Source organism: Meriones unguiculatus, chromosome 11 (assembly GCF_030254825.1).
Source record: "Meriones unguiculatus strain TT.TT164.6M chromosome 11, Bangor_MerUng_6.1, whole genome shotgun sequence".
Classification (NCBI taxonomy): domain Eukaryota; kingdom Metazoa; phylum Chordata; class Mammalia; order Rodentia; family Muridae; genus Meriones; species Meriones unguiculatus.
In genome coordinates this window covers 39,253,858-39,271,554 of record NC_083359.1, presented here as the reverse complement: position 1 = coordinate 39,271,554, position 17,697 = coordinate 39,253,858, and the positions used below count along the sequence as shown (strand labels likewise).

General features: G+C 51.7%; 1 protein-coding gene across 2 annotated transcripts in view; it reads left to right on the top strand.

The window, feature by feature from the left end:
* The window catches only part of Lmf1 (lipase maturation factor 1), an 80,868-nt gene that overhangs the window by 49,363 nt on the left and 13,808 nt on the right, over window positions 1-17,697 (top strand). For both annotated transcript variants that reach the window (XM_060363962.1, XM_060363961.1), the window contains 2 exons: window positions 3,573-3,638; window positions 16,225-16,392. In XM_060363962.1, the coding sequence (XP_060219945.1) occupies window positions 3,573-3,638; window positions 16,225-16,392 (234 nt within the window). The remainder of the gene's footprint in view (window positions 1-3,572; window positions 3,639-16,224; window positions 16,393-17,697) is intronic.

Sequence of the window (17,697 nt, the reverse complement as noted above, 5' to 3'; positions counted from 1 at the left end):
TTTGTGTAGTCCCAACACCCTCGTGATCACTTGGATCCTACGTGTCAGTGGCTCCATTAAGGGGCCTCAGACTGGCATCTCTATGTGGACATGGGCCCTTTCGGCTTTCATAATCAGATCTACTGCTGAGCCTGTCTCCTGGGCCCCCTCTGTGAGAGTGTCTGGAACTAGATGTGTCCTGCTTCCCACACAGCCTCACACTGTCCAGGTTACTTTGCTTGGATGGCTGCAGAAGCCATTGCCGACCCCACAGCAGCCAGAGGGCCAAACAGGCAACTTATGTGCCACCAGGCCCTGTTGAGATCCTCAGCTGCCTCACATACTCCCAGTGTGAGAAGGTCATTTGTGTTGACCCCAGCATGTCTGGGAAGGTGCTGTTTAGCGTGATTTCAGTGTGCTCTCTTTTGTTAGAACGGCTGTCAGGAGGCCTAGACTAACCCATTCAGCTAGTGGACAGAAGTCTCAGCCTTGCCGAGAGGTCTGGTGACCCATTCTTGTGGACTCCCGTGGATCATGGGCTTTCTGGGCAGCCTAGTAAGCCATAATAACACCACCTCCTGTCTCGAGTGAACCTCACACTCTCCACCAATAATCTAGGTTAGGTTCTCAGGGGCTTTCTGGCTCACCATGTTGGCTTCTCGCTTTTCCCTCTGCCCCAGACAGACCTCCCACCCACCACCCCAGCATCCACAGGCCACTCTCCCATTCCTTCTGGGGCAGTCCCTGGCCTCTCCTGGTAGGCCACTCTGTCTTAGTTAGGGTTTCAATTTTTGGGATAAAGCTCCATGACTTGAGGAGGAAAGGGTTTATTTCATCTTACACTTGGAGATAATGGTCCATCACTAAGGGAAGTCAGAGCAGAAACTCAAGCAGGGAAGGCACCTGCTTGGATTGAACTGACGCTGAGACTGTGAAGGAGTGTTGTTTACTGGCTTGCTGAGCGGCATTCTTAGAGCACCCAGGACCACCAGCCCGGGGATGATACCACCCATAGTGATCTGGACACTTCCACATCAATCATCAGCCAAGAAAATGCACCACAGCTTGCCCAATCTGGTGCAGGATTTTTTCAGTTGAGGTTGCATCTTTTAATACCATGCTACTTGTGTCAAACTGACATAAAACTAGCCAGCACACCCTCTCCCCAGGCTTTTCCCATCTCCCCATCCACTTGCAAGCTCAAATCCCAAGCCCTAGTGAGATAATAGGAGAAGGGGCCTTACATCTTCTGATTTCTCTGTGGAGGGTACCATTGTGAATGCTATAAGTGCCCTGATAAAAGGGTCCCCAGAGAAGCCTTCACCATCTGTCCACACTGCCAGGCTATCACAGGAAGCTAGTTGTCTACAATTCAGAAGTGGACCCTTGATAAAACCAACCATGCTAGCCCCTTCATTTTGGATTTTCAGTCCCCGGAAATGAGAAGTACATTTCTGTTGTTTTTGTCACTTATCTGTGCCACTTTGTCATAGCAACTTAAGGCCCCTTTTTGAACTTTCTCCTGCATTAGGATGAGTCTTTTTTTTTTTTTTTTATGTGCACCCAGACCTCATGGGCATTCAGTCCAGGTCTGCAAGCTTGTAGTAGATTGATGGTGGATGGACCAGTGAGTAGGTGGTTGATGGTTGGGTGATTGGGTGGACAGTATGTGGATGGATGGATGGATGGTTGGATGGTTGGATGGATGGATGGATGGATGGATGGATGGATGTTTGATGAGTGGATAATGATAGTATGGGAAATGGATGGGTGGGTACTAGGTGGTTGGATGACAGATAAGTGAATGGATGAGGGGTGAATATTGGGTGGTGTATGGGTAGATGGGTGGTGGGTTATATAGATAGATGGATAAATGGTCGATGGATGGGTGGTGGGGAATGAGTGGTATATGAGTATTAGATGGTGGTGGATGATGGTGGATGGATGGATTGTATATAAATGTATGGTGGGTAGATAGATGGATAGTGGCAGATGGAGCCAAAGGAACTCCCAGGACAGTTGTAGCTACAGGAGCTACCATCTCAGAAGGCTGGGTTATACCTACCTTCCCTCTTAGCTAATGTGGAAATGACAGAACTTAGAGTTGAATCTCTGTATCTCAAGCCAAGATTTTAGTTCTTTTAGGAACACTTGCCTGTGATTTGCAAGCAAGTCACCTGCCCCTGGCTTCCCTGAAAGAAGGTGGACAGGCCCAGTACCACCTGTAGGCAGAATACGGAGGTGGCTGAGGCAGAGCCAGGGACCAACTGCTGGGTGCTACTCCCACTCTCAGCTGCTCTGCCTAAGCTCTCATCTGACTCACGGGAGCTCCTGGAAACCACTCCCTCCTTTGCCCAGTATCCCCAGCACGGCATGCTCTGCTCACGGAGACACTGACAGCCCGAGCTGGGCTTCCCATCAACACTGCTTATCCGCAAGAGCAGCCACAGGTTTGCAGAAGCTCATGTCTTCTCCCACGGAAACCTTTGGACCTTTTGAGGTGCAGCTGGCAAGCCTTTCTTTGCCGGCGTCCAGGGTATCTGCAGTGTGGGATCCACACAGTTCTTCCCTAAAAGACACAACTTCATCATTGTGATAGCTTTGTGGTGTTTGTGTGTGGCGTGTGTACAGGAGCATGGCTGCACTTGCTGATTGATACAGGGTGTTTTCCGTCACACCAAACCATCTCTTACTGAACCTGGAGCTCACCGATTAGCCTGGCTAGCCAATGAGCCTTTAGGACCTTCCTGTCCCTGTCCTTCAGGGTTGGCATTGCAGATGGATGCCACCACATCTGGATTTTTTTTAAGGTCCTAAAGTGTGTTCTGTAAGCACTCTCCTTGGCCCATTTGCTTTTTATCTTGTGTGCGTGTGTGTGTGTGTGTGTGTGTGTGTGTGTGCGCGCGCGCGCGCGTGCGTGCGTGTGCATGTAGGTACATATGTGTGAGGTTACACAAACATGCATGCATGTGGAGGCCATCAGACAACCATGAACGTCATCCTCAGGAATGCCATCTATCTATCTCCTCTGAGACAGGATCTCTCACTGGCTTAAAGCTCACCAAGCAGGTGAGACTGGCTGGCTAGTACCTATCCATGCTTCCCCAGAGCTGGGATGGTAAATGTGCACCCTCGTTGGCCAGCTTTTTGTATGGACTCTGAGCACTGAACTCAAGCCCCCATGTTTGTCCAGCAAGCACTTCACTAAGTGAGCTATCTTCCTAACTCCTAAAAGATGGTTTTAAAGAAAGTACAGAATGGTTCATGGGTGCAGCTTAGTGATTACTTAAAATGGGCAAGGCCCTGATTTCCATCCCCAACACACCGCCCCAAAGACTGTACATTCCCGCTGTGAGCATGTTGGCTTTGAGTCCTCAGAAGGAGCCTGTGTGTGCTTATCACACAGCTGTTTGGATTTCACCTCCTGGAGTACTTCCCACAAGAAATAAGCCCCTCCCTTATTCTTTGAAGCACAGTTACATGGCCTTTGGGGATGGGCCACTTCTTGTCCCTAAAAGTAAATCCTGTTTGCGGTCCTTGTATCTCAACTGCCAGCCCATGACTGATGCTGTCCTCTCTCTTGCCTCCTGCAGGGTCTAATCAAGATCCGTGGGGACAAGTGCTGGCTGGACCTGACCTGCATGGATTTCCACTATGAGGTGAGCATAGCTCTGGCTCTGGCTGAAGCGTCAGTCTTGCTGTTCTCAGAGGTCCCCTCATTCCTCCTTTCTCTGGGGCAGGTCACCAGGTGGCTTACTAGAGTGTCTCCCTCCTGCCGGGCTGGTTCCTCTGGTTCCCTGGTTCCCTCTTTCTGCCCAGGCCTCCCTCTAGACCAGGCTAGATGCCATTCTGAGAGCTGCACTGGCTGTGTCTCCTGCAGCTCTGGCTGTGTCTCCTGCAGGTACAGGGGGAGGCTATTCACCTCCTACTGTGCTTGGGCTCCCATAGTCGGTTATCATAGACACCAGGGCAGCCCAGACCCTGGGCCCAGGTCTCCATTCCTCCCAACAGGCCTGCCCTTACCAGATGCTCATGCGCTTGTGTTGGGGAGGAGGGCAGGGACAAGTTCATCCTGCAAATTAATCCAAGGGCGTGTGACATCGTGGTGCTGTCCATCTGCCCATCACCCTGAGCCAGGAGAGCTGCATGTGTCTCACGCTCCGTCCTCCCTGCCCCAGCCCACACTGCCCACTGCTGGAAATAAGGAGTTAGTCACTACCTTCTCTCCACTGAGAGCTGTGGGTACCAGTCTCAACCTCTGTCATATTTTAGTGCTGAGTCTAGACACTTAAGTCTTCTGTCCACTGAAGACACTAACCCATGCAAGCTGCTCCCTTGGTGCGCTCATCCCTGTCAGTTGGCTGGAGGTATGCACTGTCTGCTTGTGGTTAACCAGGATGTCTAGACTTTACTTTTTAAGGTCTTGAACATCCTCATGCCATCATCCTCATCTGTCCCAGAAATTCCCTCTCTACTTGACTGGGGACCCCACAGTTTTCTCGTTCCTACAGCAGTGGTGGGTTCCAACTTCTGTAAGCGCCAGAGAAAAAGTACGTTCAGCCTTGCAGTAACAGGAGAGTAGCCACCTAAATGAGTAGCTGGCTGTATGCAATGAGCTATTTACATGTCTAGGCCCTGGCACAGAGAACAGGCCTCAGACACCTAATCAGTGAAGCCTGGGCTGCCCCTGTCCCTCAGGCAGCAGCACCTCACTAACATGGCCCCACACCCACACAGCATGGTGGCTGTCAGTGCTATGGATACAGGTCACCTTCAGGTTAGCCCTGGCAAGTCCAGGAACCATCTGGACACAAGAGTTCACGGAACTGATACACTAACATCTCGTTGACACAAAGCCAGGTGAGGCCCATTCCACAGAACAGCCACACACTGGAGCCTGTGTTTTCATCCACAGGTCCTGCATCTCACTGTAAACCCAGGCCCTCTAAGAGCTCTGAAGCATTGCAGGATCCCTGTCCCCTTCCCCAGGGCCTGGTCAAGTACATGTGAGGCAGGGGTCACATCACATCCACAGAAGCTCCATGGCCACTGCTGCACTCCGACCCAGCGGTGAGGGTCAGTTTTTGAGGTTCCTGAGCCTGTCGGGTGCTTTGATAGGCCAGGTATGGAAGGCAGTCCCTTCATCTCATGGATGCTGCTGTTCAAGCATGGCCAGTGAACAGGGTATGATGCTAGCCAGACTAGAGAGGGTGGATATTACCCGAAATCCAGTTCTTCCTGTTAAGGATTAGCCTAGGCATGGCACAGTGTCCAAGCCCCAGCATCAACAAAGACCAGAGATGGGCATGGCTAGCCGTGGAACAGAACAGACCCAGCTGACTTGGACTGGGATATAGGAGGTAATGGGGAGAAGGCCCTCAGGACAGGATTGGGTAGTCTCTCCTCAGTGGGCCTTGTCTCAGAGCTATGTTTCCTCAGGCTCCACAGTTGGCATCCAGCCAATCAGGAGGCCAACTTTCTGGTTTGACCTGATTTCATTGGTGCCAGCTGTGCATGTGGCTATCTGCACCTGCATTTTTGGTGATGCAGCTCACAGGCAGCAGTGCAGGCTGGGGAGGGAAGGCCTGGCCAGCTTCAGGTAAAACATTTCAAGGGAAAGTTCTCCATCTTGGCTGTGCAGATGTGGGCAGGCAGAGCGGGTGCAGCTGTGCCTGTGAGGCAGGCCAGTGCCAGTGCCAGACCAGATCTTGTGGAAATGATGCTTATGGGTGGGTTAAACTGTGGCCCTTTAGCTCTGAGAGGCCATAATCTCAACCTAACAGTATCCAGAGACAGAGCCCCTCACCAGATACCCGCCATTACAAGCCGCAAGTCCAGTGTTTCATACCCTCTGTCCAATTTCCCACAGCCACGTTCAGTCAGATGACATGTAGGTCATCTCACAGAACTCAGGGACCTTTTGTTGAGATTCTGTATAACGTGAAGTACACATTTCACAATAGGCCAAAGACTAAAGACCAAAGGAAGATACGTGGTCTCTTTGGGTTCCCGACTCATTAGTCATAAAGCTTGGGTGTCCTGGTCTGAGTTGTGATTCACTGTGTGGGCATGGTTAAAGAACTTGCTGTTGGAATTGGTGATCCTGGCCAGCTTCAGCAGTGGCCCTAGGGTCTGGTGAACAGAAAGCTCATGCCAGGCATCTCTGTGGCCAACCTTACCCCAGGAGTGGCATTGTCTGCATGGATTTGTTGTAGATAACAGAGTACACCTTCCCCACGGCAGCCCTACCAAGGTTCCAGGGATTTCGGGAGCTGTATGCCCAGAGTCTGGACAAAGGCCAAGTCTAGATGCTCCTTGACTCCGACAAGGCTGTGTCCTGTTGGAAGCTTCAGGTTATAACCAATTGCCCACATAGAAGAGTGCCAGTGGTCCCTGGGTGTCACAGCTGACCATGTACTTGTGGTTCACCTTCACAACATGAGAGAGGATCCTATCACACATGACCAGCTCAGGAGACTCCCAGGGCATGGTTACTGCTAAGCACCTGTCACTCATACACCATCGTAAGGCTGAAGGCCTCTAAGCTGATGATCTCCACGTTCTTTCCAAGTCATGATGTCCTAGCTCCAAGCCTAGCCCACCGAAGCCGCAGCACCCATGAAATTCCCCACGTGGTCTTCTGCTTGATACCAGACACCTGTCCCCGGGAGGAAGAGGTATATTCCATGTAACTCACAGGTCCTGTGTTCTGGGGCCTGGAAGAGACGGGTGGGCCCCTGGGCCCTGCTGCTTCCTGCAGCGCTATCCTCAAATGCGGCTCACACCATTGCGCAGGCCCTGGTGCTCAGGTCTGTGCCGACGTCACAGAGCCACACACGTAGCAGCCTTCCCCAGCAGGTCCTCTGCTGGAGCACCATCTGGAAGCCCTGCCAAGAAACCCGGGGCCCTGCCCACGGCACGGCAGTCACAGTGCGCCGTGTGCAACGTGCAGAGAGTGCTGTGAGATGCCACGGTCTGCAGCACTTACTGATGGAGACAAATATAGATCGCCCCTAGCAACCGTGCGCCACACTCAGGTGTCCGTTAGAGCGGCAGGCGTGTAGCCGCGTTTGCGTATTCGCCTCTGACCAGCGTGAGCAGATCCAAACCCTCCAACAGCAGAGTGATTTCACTTCTCACATTCAGACCTTGACATTTCCTAGTGTTAGATGTATAAAAAGCTTCATCCCACAGCTAAATCTTAGCAAGGATGAACGCCTTTTGGTTCGCTGAGCTGCCGGAAGACATCCTGTGGCCTGACGAACCACAGAGGACTGTACCTGCCTCTCTCATTCTCTCCTTCCCTCATACCCTCTCTCCACTTTTCTTTCTCCTCTTCCCTCCTGTTTCTCTCCTCCTCTCCTTCCTTCTTATTCTCCCTCTTCCCCTTTATCTGTCTCTCTCTCTCTGTCTCTGGCTTCCTCCCCCCTCTCTTTCTCGTATTCTCTCTCTCCCCCCTCCTTCCCCTGCCTTGCTCAGGGCAACATGAATGAGGTAATAGAAGTTTGCACTGTTGCTTTGCCGAGCTGACCTTTAATCCAGAGAAATAAATCACTTTCAGCTCCTATTATTGGTGAAGCCCCGCAGCCTCAGCGTGCACAAAAGAAGCCTTTGTGTGGTGTTACTTGTTTTTAAGTTAGAGTGTCAAGCCCATGGTAGGAGCAGCTGATGTCACCTCCACCATGGTCAGCACAACAAGGGTGCCATGATCATGCCTGGGAACTGGCGGGCTCAGCATAGCCCACGGGTGTGTCCATGCGCATCCCTGCATGTCTGCATATCTGTCCTGTGACAAGCACGTGTTTATACACCTACGCATATGTACATTAGGGCAGTATACCTGATGCAGGTGGAGGACAGCCTGCTGCATGGGCCTGAGAACCCAGGCTCTGCAGCTTTCTTTCCTGCTCTCTCCTCTAACTAGGAATGCAGTGTGTGCCCACAGGCAACTTTGTTTAGCACTGCTATAGTTTCTCCCCTGTCTCTTGAGAGTAGGAGGCTTCATTTCCTGTGTAGGTTTCCTATCTCTAAAGATGGGAACGATGTCCCAGGTCGCAGCAAGGATAGCACCGACCTGTGAGGGTGCCGAGCACTTGGGAGTGGGCGTGTGTCTCAGATGCTCCCCCCACACACTGGGAGCTGGGGCAGGCCAGCCTGAAGATACCATCTGTCAGTCCCTCAGCAGGAGTTGGGAGGAATGCAGCATGGGAAGGGGGGACCTGAGGGGACCCCTGACACAGAATACTTTTACTGTCCACACACCTGTCTCCACAGCTCTGGCTTCCAGGCAGCCTACGGGTCAAATGAAATTGAGGAAAGTGGGGTAGGGGGGCTCCAGTCAGATAAGGCTGGCCCGTGTCGTCAGCTGGGCCGAGGCTGGCTCTCCCCCTGTGTTGAGTCTGTTTCTTCTTAACCTGAGCACCGCACCGGCCACAACCTCCCTGCAGGGCCCACTGTCCTCTTGTCATTCTCTTGGTTTTTCAGCTCGAGGTTAAGTGTTCTCAAGGACTTTGGGAAATCCGTAGCCAATATAATTTTCAGGGCCCTGGCCCCATAGAACAACCTGAACCTGGCAAAGCCCTGGGCACACGAAGGCCCAAGTGTTTCTTCCGTTCTTTTACACAGACTGCTCCCTCCAAGGGTTCAGAAGGCAGCACCTCGGAATGCATGTACGACAGAGTATTTCAAACGCCTGAAACATAAACTTAGAGCCGAGCCGGTAAAGGAGCTTGCCACCAAGTCTGACGACTTGAGTTCAATCCCCTGAACCCACGTGAGAGAGCAGAGCAGACTTCCTTGGGTTGTGCTCTGATCTCCATGTGCACTATGGCATTTTCCCGTGCACACAATATATGCATGCATGCATGCATACATACATACATACATACATACATACATACATAAACATGAAGTGTCCTGAATGGTGGCACCACCCACTCAGCCGTGACAGACATAGGGAGTGGCTGTCATCTGAAGAAACATCAGATCGCACGCATGTGTCTGAGGGGGTACATGTAATTGTGTTTCTGGAGATCTGAGGGGCTTTCATGCCATCTCTCCACCTCACCCTTTCACCTCAGGGCATGGACAGCAGCTCTCTTAGAACTCGGGCTTGGCGAGACTATATGCCCCAGTCCCACAACCCACAGAAACACCCACTGAGCTCCCATCCAAAGAGCCCAGCCTCTTGGCCACAGGTGTAGGCCCACATGGGTCTGTGGAGTCTGACTGTAGAGTGGTTCCTTTCTCCCCTGGGAGGTCAGGGCTCTGGACTCTTGGTTCTTCTGCTCGGCACATTGTCTCGGTACCAATTCAGCATCTGTTTTCTCCTGCTCATCCGCACTAGACTCTTTCCCTTGCCAAACTGCAAGGAGTAGTGTCCATGACCGGGTGGAGAGGCCACTTACCTCATGGGCCAGGCTATAGGCCGCAGACTCACAGGGAGCCGGCCTCCGTAATATGGAACATCTTTTTGCACTTGATCCTTACCACCCGACATCCTTGGTGCAAGAGCCCATGCCTGTAACTCATTGCAGGTGCAAAGCGCCTGTGTTGTTCCCAGAGCTACAGTGTGTAAGAGGAGCTGAAGGCAAATGGCACGAGTCCCTGTCAGACCATCTCGGCATAGCCTCAGGCACCAAGCATGGCAGAGACAGCTGCCACTCTTGCTTCCCTTCATCCTCACCCAAGGCCCAGGAAGGCCCTGTAGTTGGGTTTGGTGATTACGAGCCAGCACGCGCTGGCCTGGCTGACTCCCAGGTTTCATGAGTAGCTGCAGGGGCTTCAAGCTGGCTGTTCTCCCGGGATAGAGCCCCACAGGCCAAAGCTTCCAGCTTGTGACATCCCACATCATAACCAGACTCCTTCTTGGACCCTTAGGTTGTTGTTGTTGTTTTGTTTTGAGACAGGGTTTCTCTGTGTAGTCCTAGCTGTCCCTCTGTAGACCAGGCTGGCCTCAAACTCCGAGATCTGCCTGCCTCTGCTTTCTGCATGCTGGGGTTAAAGTCGTGTGCTTCCATGCCTGGCAAGAACTCGCTAGTTCTTAAATGCAATGGCTGGCCTGGCCCAGCAGGGTCTCACGATCCCTCATCCCTCGGAGTTCACACAAACACGCATGTGGAGGCCCATTTGCCGGAGCTGCTCCCACTAACAACACCACGAAGTCCAGCACCACCTTTTCCCCCTCCTGCACCCAGAACCTACCCACTGTGGGCCTCTAGCCAGCAGATCCCGCTTCTAATTGCAACTGGGAGACACACACTAGCAGCTGTCTGGGGCTGTAATTGGGCGAGGGTCACTGAGTGCCCTGCAATTTAGGGGCCCACTGATCTGGGAATAATTTGTACCAAGGTGGAACGTTCCCCAGGAAAGCTGTAAATGTGCACTTTATGGAAGCTGTGACTGTTGCATCCAGCGGCCTGGCTGCCGTGGCTTACATGCTTGTCCGCTGGCAGTTTCCTTGATTTGTAAGAAGAAATTGTTTTATATGTGTTCTGGGCCTGTACATGTCAGGGCCCCCCAGCACAGCCCAGATACAGAGTCAGGCCTGTGCCCCATGCTCCTAGAAAGGATAAGCCACCAGACCAGGGCCCAGGAGTGGTGGCCTTGCGGCTCCAGGTCACCTTCTGTGGTGATTTCCACCCATTTCACCAGAGGCAAGACAAGCGGGTATAAGGTACTGAGGCCACTGCTGCCATGGTGAAGGTTAGGACAGAAACACCCAGACTGTCCCTCCAACTCTGTGAATCTGGACTTAGTTTGGTGACACGCTGTCCCAGGTGGCTATGAGAATTAAGTGATGTCACACACACTGCAGTGCAAAGCCAAGCTACAAGTGTGGAACTGCCTTTCCAAATATGTGAGAATGATCCAGATAGCTTCCTCTTACTGGCTTTTCATCTAATTCCTTTACTGTCAGAGAGAATACTTTACAGGCCTCGAGTCTTTTCAAACTTGTTTTTTAAAAATTCCTTCTGTGGCCCCGCACTTGGTTGATCCCATAGGGCATTCCACTAGCACACTGAAGAGTCTGTGCCGTGTGGGAGAGAGAGGTCAACACGGTGACTGTTGGGCAGCATTTTCCGACTCCTCTGCACACTTCCTTCTTCTCTATCCGCTGGTGTCCTCAAATAAACACGAAGAGAGTAGCCCTGTCCCCTCTGCTTTGTGGGTTTGGAGCTGTGTTCAGTGCCTCAGTGTTTGCGCTGGGTGCCCTGGTGAGTGCCACGAAACTTCCGCTTCATCCCTGCCCTTCCCCGAGCTCACACTGCTTCGCCCCACACCGTGCTCTGGGACAGTCCGTCGTCTTCCTGTTTGTTTTCTCTTCCTACTATCTATTTTTTTTTTCATATTTTTCTGACTTTTTGTGGATTCATTGAATATTTTCATGGCTCTTCCTTCCTTTTTTTTTACTAGCTATAACTCTGTGTAACTCTTTGTTCATTTGGTTGCTTATTCATGGTTTACCTCGTTAGCTGTAACTGTGTCACTTTTTGCTATTTTATTTTTGTGGTCCTTTTAGGATACATATTATACTATGTACTGTGTGTGTGTGTGTGTGTGTGTGTGTGTGTGTTTGCACTGCACACAGGCATACACACACATGTATGTGTGTATAAGACATAATCATGAGTGACTTGGTGACCTTGATTCACCTTCAAGTAATACTATTTTAACACTTCTGAGCAACTTTACCACAGTCTTCTACCAGCACCCCACTGCCTGCTGCTGTTGTCATACTGTCCACTTCTATACGTTGTAAACTATATGTTGTTTGAAGTTTACGTCTTTTAAAGATATTTAATTAGGGGCCAGAAAGATGACTCAACAGGTGAAAAGCACCAGCCAAGCAAGCCTTCTGATCTGAGTCTGATCCCCAAAACCCACAGTGGTAGGAGAAAACTGACTCCAGAAAGTTGCCGTCAACCTTCACATATGCACTCTGGTACACACACACACACACACACACACACACACACATAATAAAGTAATTTTAAAGATAAAGTAGAAGGCAGCCCCTCCGCTCATCAGTTGGCTTGCAGACTCCCCCGCTTCCCCCTCACAGCTTCCTTCACTTTCTCATAGTGTGGCTTGTAGGAGACGGAAGCCCTCAGCGTGCTGCCTGATGAAGTCTTTATCTCCCCCTTAGTTCAGAACTCTAGGCTGACAGGCTAGAGCCCTCAGGATGTTCCGTGTCTCCTCACTTGCGTCATTCCCCATGAGGCGTCCTTGTCTGCATCTCTAACACATCTTCATTCTGTTTCTTTTCTCTTTATCACGAATCTTGAACAGTTTGATTAGGGTGGAGTCATTTTCTTCCTGTTTCTTATGCTTGAGGTCGGCTGAGTCTCTTGGATCTACGGGTTTGTGGGTTTCATCACATTTGAAAAATGTTTTGTATACTCTCTCCTGGGGCTCGGATTACACATGTCTTATACCACCTGAAGTTGTCCCTCAGGTCACGGGTGATTTTCTTTATGTTTGGCTTCATCTTGGCTTCCACTGCTGTCTTCAGATACACACCCTTTTCCTCTTCAGACTCTTGTGTTGATAAAGCTGTCGTGTGCTTTTTAAAATGGCGTAAATGTAAATTCCTTCCTGTTACCTTTTGTGTGGTCTCTGCATTCCATGGGAATTATACAGAGCATCCCGAAGCGGTTTATACCAGCTTCGCCTTACACAATAGCATACAAGTGAACTTCCTGCTCCCTTGTGCCCTGTACCTGCTCCGCTCGGTTGTTGATGCCTCAGAATCGTATCTTTATACATTTGAATCCAAAGCTTGAGCTAACAGCACTTTAAATGCGTTAGTGTCAATTTATACGAAAACAGAACATAGGATCACAAGCCAAAGTCCCAGTAATGCTAGCTTTTAGACTAATGGCTTTTAAAATGCACGTGTTTCTTGCGTGGGAAACAGACCGTGGGATGGTAGGGCCTGCTACAGTCTCATCAACTTTCGAATCTGAAGCGGTCTTTCTTCTTCCCTGTGTCAGGCTTTGAGCGCCCCGTGACGCGAAGCTCGAGGTTCTGCAAGGTTCCGCTTCGCACTCTGTAAGGCAGGGCCCGCCCACACATCGGGGGAAGGTCTCCACTTCTCCTAGAACATCAGTGCTGCAGCATGTGGCTGTCCACACAGCAAGATGACCTTCTGCACAGTGTCATGGCCTCTCTCTCTTCTCACAGGGGACTATCCTTCCTCATGGAGGGACTGTTTTGTGAACCTAGCTTCATGAGGCCATTAGATAGCTCTTGCCTCTGTTCTTTTGATGAAGACCAGTCCTGTGGCCAGCTGGGGCTGGAGGAGAGGAGACACAGACCCTTTTCTCAGATGATCCATTGGGTGCACATCTAGTGAGGATCTGCTGGTGGCCATCCTCTGTGGTAATCCGTACCACAGAGGAAACCGCATTGCCTCGTCTGGTTCGTAGCGGTCACGCTGGCCATCCTTATGTGAGCACCTTTACTTTTTGCATTTTCTTCTCTTCACCTCCAGTGTCACCCTGGGATGTGGGAAGCAGCCAGCAGCCGGTGCTCAGCACTGAAAGAGCACCCATGGCACAGCTTCCAGACTTTTCTCCCCTTCCCGGAAGTGACCACCATGTTGGGTCTCAGTCTCCAAGAGCCAATTACCACGATCCACAGGCTGCTAGTCTGCTCTGCTCCTGGATCATGGTGGCCTTGTTTGTGCGGAGCCCTCACTGCCAGTGCGAGGAAGTTGGCACCGTTACCTCCACATTCCCCAGTGGGGTGAGCAGTATTCAGGTATAAGAGAGGCTGCCTACCCTGTAACAACCTAGAGTCTGAGGTTTGGACCTGCCTTGGGCATACATGTACCACCTTCCTTGGTGCTTCAGGTGGGGCCAGTTCACAGATGGCCAGAGACTGTCCTGTGGTGAGGACTGTAGCAGGGCGGGGTCTTCAGTGATCAAGTTAACATGTGGCACTTGAGAGTTAAGAAATTTGTCCTCAGAATGGCAATAGGATGTTTCCTTCACAGTCGACCCCAAGCTTGCCGTCTTCTGTCTCTGGAGGAAGGGCCAGGCTGTTCTGTCCTTTGGCCGTTCTCAGCAGGGACCAGTTCAAGACCAGTTGCAGACCTGTGTCTCCCCAAGACGTGTCACACTCCAGATCCCCAACTAGGTGTCCTGACCCTCCGTGCTTCCTCGTGGTTTTTTCTTTGTAAACTGTGGTCCAGGGTGTGGACTGCACTGTGACTGTCCAGACACTTCGTCACTGCTGTCTAACGAGCCATCAAGCCGGGCCTCCAGCAGGGCTGCGGTGTCAGCAGCTCCTGGTGCTCTCTTGTGCTTTATGGGGTGCGATGTTGCCGCCCCCACCACAGTCACACTTACCCACTCCACAGCTCTCATGAAAACAGAAATGAGCCTTGTCCCTGGCACAGTGAGCCCCGAGGCTACAACCCTCCCTCGCGATCCTGTGGCTCTGTGCCTTGAGGCTTCAGTTCACAGAACAGACCCTGCTGGACACTCAGCGCCTGGCCCACAGATCAAGGAAGGCTGTGCTCCCCCAGAATACCTTCAGCGGAGACGCAGCCTTCGGAACACCGAATGACCTACCTTTACGAGAAGGCTGGTGGTCACTGCTCACTACCACGGCCTTCTGCACTTTACTGTCATTTTTTCCCTGGTATAGAAAGCCCATGAGCACTGGGGTGGAGGGCTTCTCCCCAGAGAACCCACTTTCCGGTCCCTCAGCCACTGCCTCACTGAGCTTACACAGGCCCCTTGCTGAGCTGAGGTCCATGCCTGAGCCTTGGTGTTTCCCTCTTTGCAGCACATTGTCCTACAAGCTGGCGGACATTGTGCACATCTGAAACACAGTGACTTTGCGTATGCTGTTCCCTTCCAAGCTGATGGATGTCTTCCCCAGTTTCGTACTCCTTTGCCCAGTATGTATGTAGCCATGTTCAAACACACACACAAACACACACACACACAGACACAGACACATCTTCTGTGTCCCTATCCTGCTGGGTCATCTGGGATTTTTGAGGGTCCGGAGGCTGTGACACAGACCAGTGGTAGGTGAAGTGCTGAGCTGCTCCATCCTCTGCAAATGGCGTCTCCAATCAGGACACAGAGTCTTCAAGTCCAAGGGATGTGGGATTTGACACTGATACCCAGAATCTGCCCAACAGGGGACAGTGACAAGGGCTGCAGGTGCAGCCCAGGGTGGTGGCAGCAAGCCAAGTGTGTTTTGAGAAGGTTGGGTCCGGCAGACCAGAAGCTTGCAATGGCCTCTGTCTCTTGGCACAGCACTCCTGGGTCACTTTGCTTAGACCAGTTGCTTATTCTGTTGGCAAGCAGTTAAAAGAGGGGAGGTGACGCCCCACACGGAGCTAGGTAGAGGGTGGTCTGAAGCATTGCTAAATGAAAAGCTTGGCTTCTGCCCTGTCCTACTAAGCTGTTTATTTTTCTTGTGATCACATGGAGGGTTCAAGTAGCAGGCTCCCCGTGTGGGGTGGAGCGAGGCACATGTAGGAGCCCAGGCCTTGAGGGGAGGTGTTTTGGCAGGGCCTATGAAGACGCAGTGAGTTGACAAGTGGGCTCCTCAAGTACCCCATAGCCAAGATGAAATCCCAAAGCGACTGTGCCTAAGAAGAAGCGAAGTACAAAGCTATCATCCGAGCATCATTCCAGCTCCCTCTCTGCCTCCTTTGCTTTCTGCTCCTGTTTGTTCAGGGCCACTGCTACTGTGACCTTTATCCCCTGACCCCAGTTCCCTGTGCTCAAGCCTTCTTCCTATGCAACAAGCCTGCATAGATCTGCAGGAGCCTCCAAGAGGGCAAAAGCACCCCAAGGCCCATGGAGCCCAGCAGTGGGAGACCTGAGGTGGACTGTGAGTACCGGGTGGCAGGCCACTGGCAGCTCAGGGAGCTGTCAGCCCCAGGCAGCAGCTGCCACCTACGGTTCCGCTGGTGCTTAGGGGCAGCAGGCTGGTTCCTGATCTTTAGATTCTTCATCTGTTCACCAGTGTTTAGAGATGTCTGCTTCAACTACCGTTTACATCTTTGCCTATAGAGAGTAAGGGTTTAAAACAGAACTAAAAACATGCTTTTTGCTTCAGAAATAGCCTGTCCACAGAAGTCTTCCAGCCCACATGGGCTGGGCCAGTTGCTCATACACTGGGCTGGAGAGCAGATGGTTTAATCATAGCCAGGCAGGCAGTGGCACCCTGGTAAGCCAAAGTTGGTAATTCAAAAGCCCCCTTTTGTCCCCACAGACTCAGCCAGTGCCCAACCCAATGGCCTACTACCTGCACAGGTCGCCCTGGTGGTTCCATCGCTTTGAGACACTCAGCAACCACTTCGTGGAGCTCCTTGTGCCTTTCTTCCTGTTCCTCGGGCGCCGAGTGTGCATTCTTCATGGGGTGCTGCAGATCCTTTTCCAGGTAGGCTGTGCCAAGGTGCCACCGCTCTGGGTTCCCCGTGTCCACAGAAGACCACAGCCTGACTCATTGTTTCTGTGTCGGCACCAGAGCCATGGGGGGGTGGGGAGGTCTCACCAGCCCCCTCTCACCCCCTGTATGGGCCCCACTGCATCCAGGCCAGGCTGAATTCCAGGATCTCTGTCTCAGCTTCCGTGCACCCATGGCGATGTCTGGTTGCCCTCGGGGATCTGCCCGTAGGCAGCAACACAGACCTTGCTCGGCCACACTCTGTGCCCAAGAGTACTCTCCCTGGTGTTCTTGAATCCAGTCCTAAAATTTTAGGTTTCTTCCTACACGTAGACGCCAGTCTAGCAGGAATTGGGATGAGATGCTTGTTTAAGACAGGGTCTTACCGTGTCACGCTGTCTGGCCTGAAACTTGTGATCCTTCTGCCTTTATTTCAGGGGTGGGGGGTGGCTGATATCACGGATATGCACCCCTGCCCTTACCCTCATATTGCTTTTTTAGGGTCAAGTTATCAAGATAGGGTCTTGATAAGTTGTCCAGGCTGCTCTTAAATTTATGGATGTTCCTTCCTCAGCCACCCCAGCAGCAGGGGTGACAGGCCTGCACCACGAGACTGGGTCATCTTGAGGTTTTGGCCTTCCCACTTTCAGTCACGAATGGATGTTGGCCATAGCTGACATTTTCCCATCAGCCAGGAGAGGGTCCCCTTCAACATGTTAATGAGATGAATTACATTACTGATGCCCGGGTTGAGCTAGTTTCATATTCTAGAATAAACTCAGCTTGGTCATGCTGTGGATATTTTAATATATTGCTGGGGCTAATTTGCCAGTGTTTTGTTTTAGATTTTGCATGGTTGTCAGTGAGGGAGGCCTGTCTGTAGTTTTCCAGCATAATGTGTGCCGAGTGTGGATTCCCCGTCTGGGCTCACTCCCTCACATTTAAAAGCTAAGTTCCTCTCTCTCTCTGACTGGTCCACGGAGACCCAGGCAGCCTGTTGTCAGGAGCCTGGGCAATGCTGGGTGCGCTTCTGAGTGAAGCTTTGAGAGCTTTGTAGTTGCTGGGCCTGTGGCTGTTGGGATGACCTTCTAGAGGCAGCCTTGGCATCAACATTTTCCTGGGAATAAATATGTCTGTTTCAGCTGTTTTCGAATGTATTCGTAAGAGGGGACCAAGGGCATCACGTTCTCCTCAGTGCAGAGTTTGGATCTGTGCACCTAGCTCTCCTCCTCATGTCCTCTGTCTGTATGCAGGGCTGTATTTAAATCAGGACTGACTATGAGCAGATGTTTGAGCCTC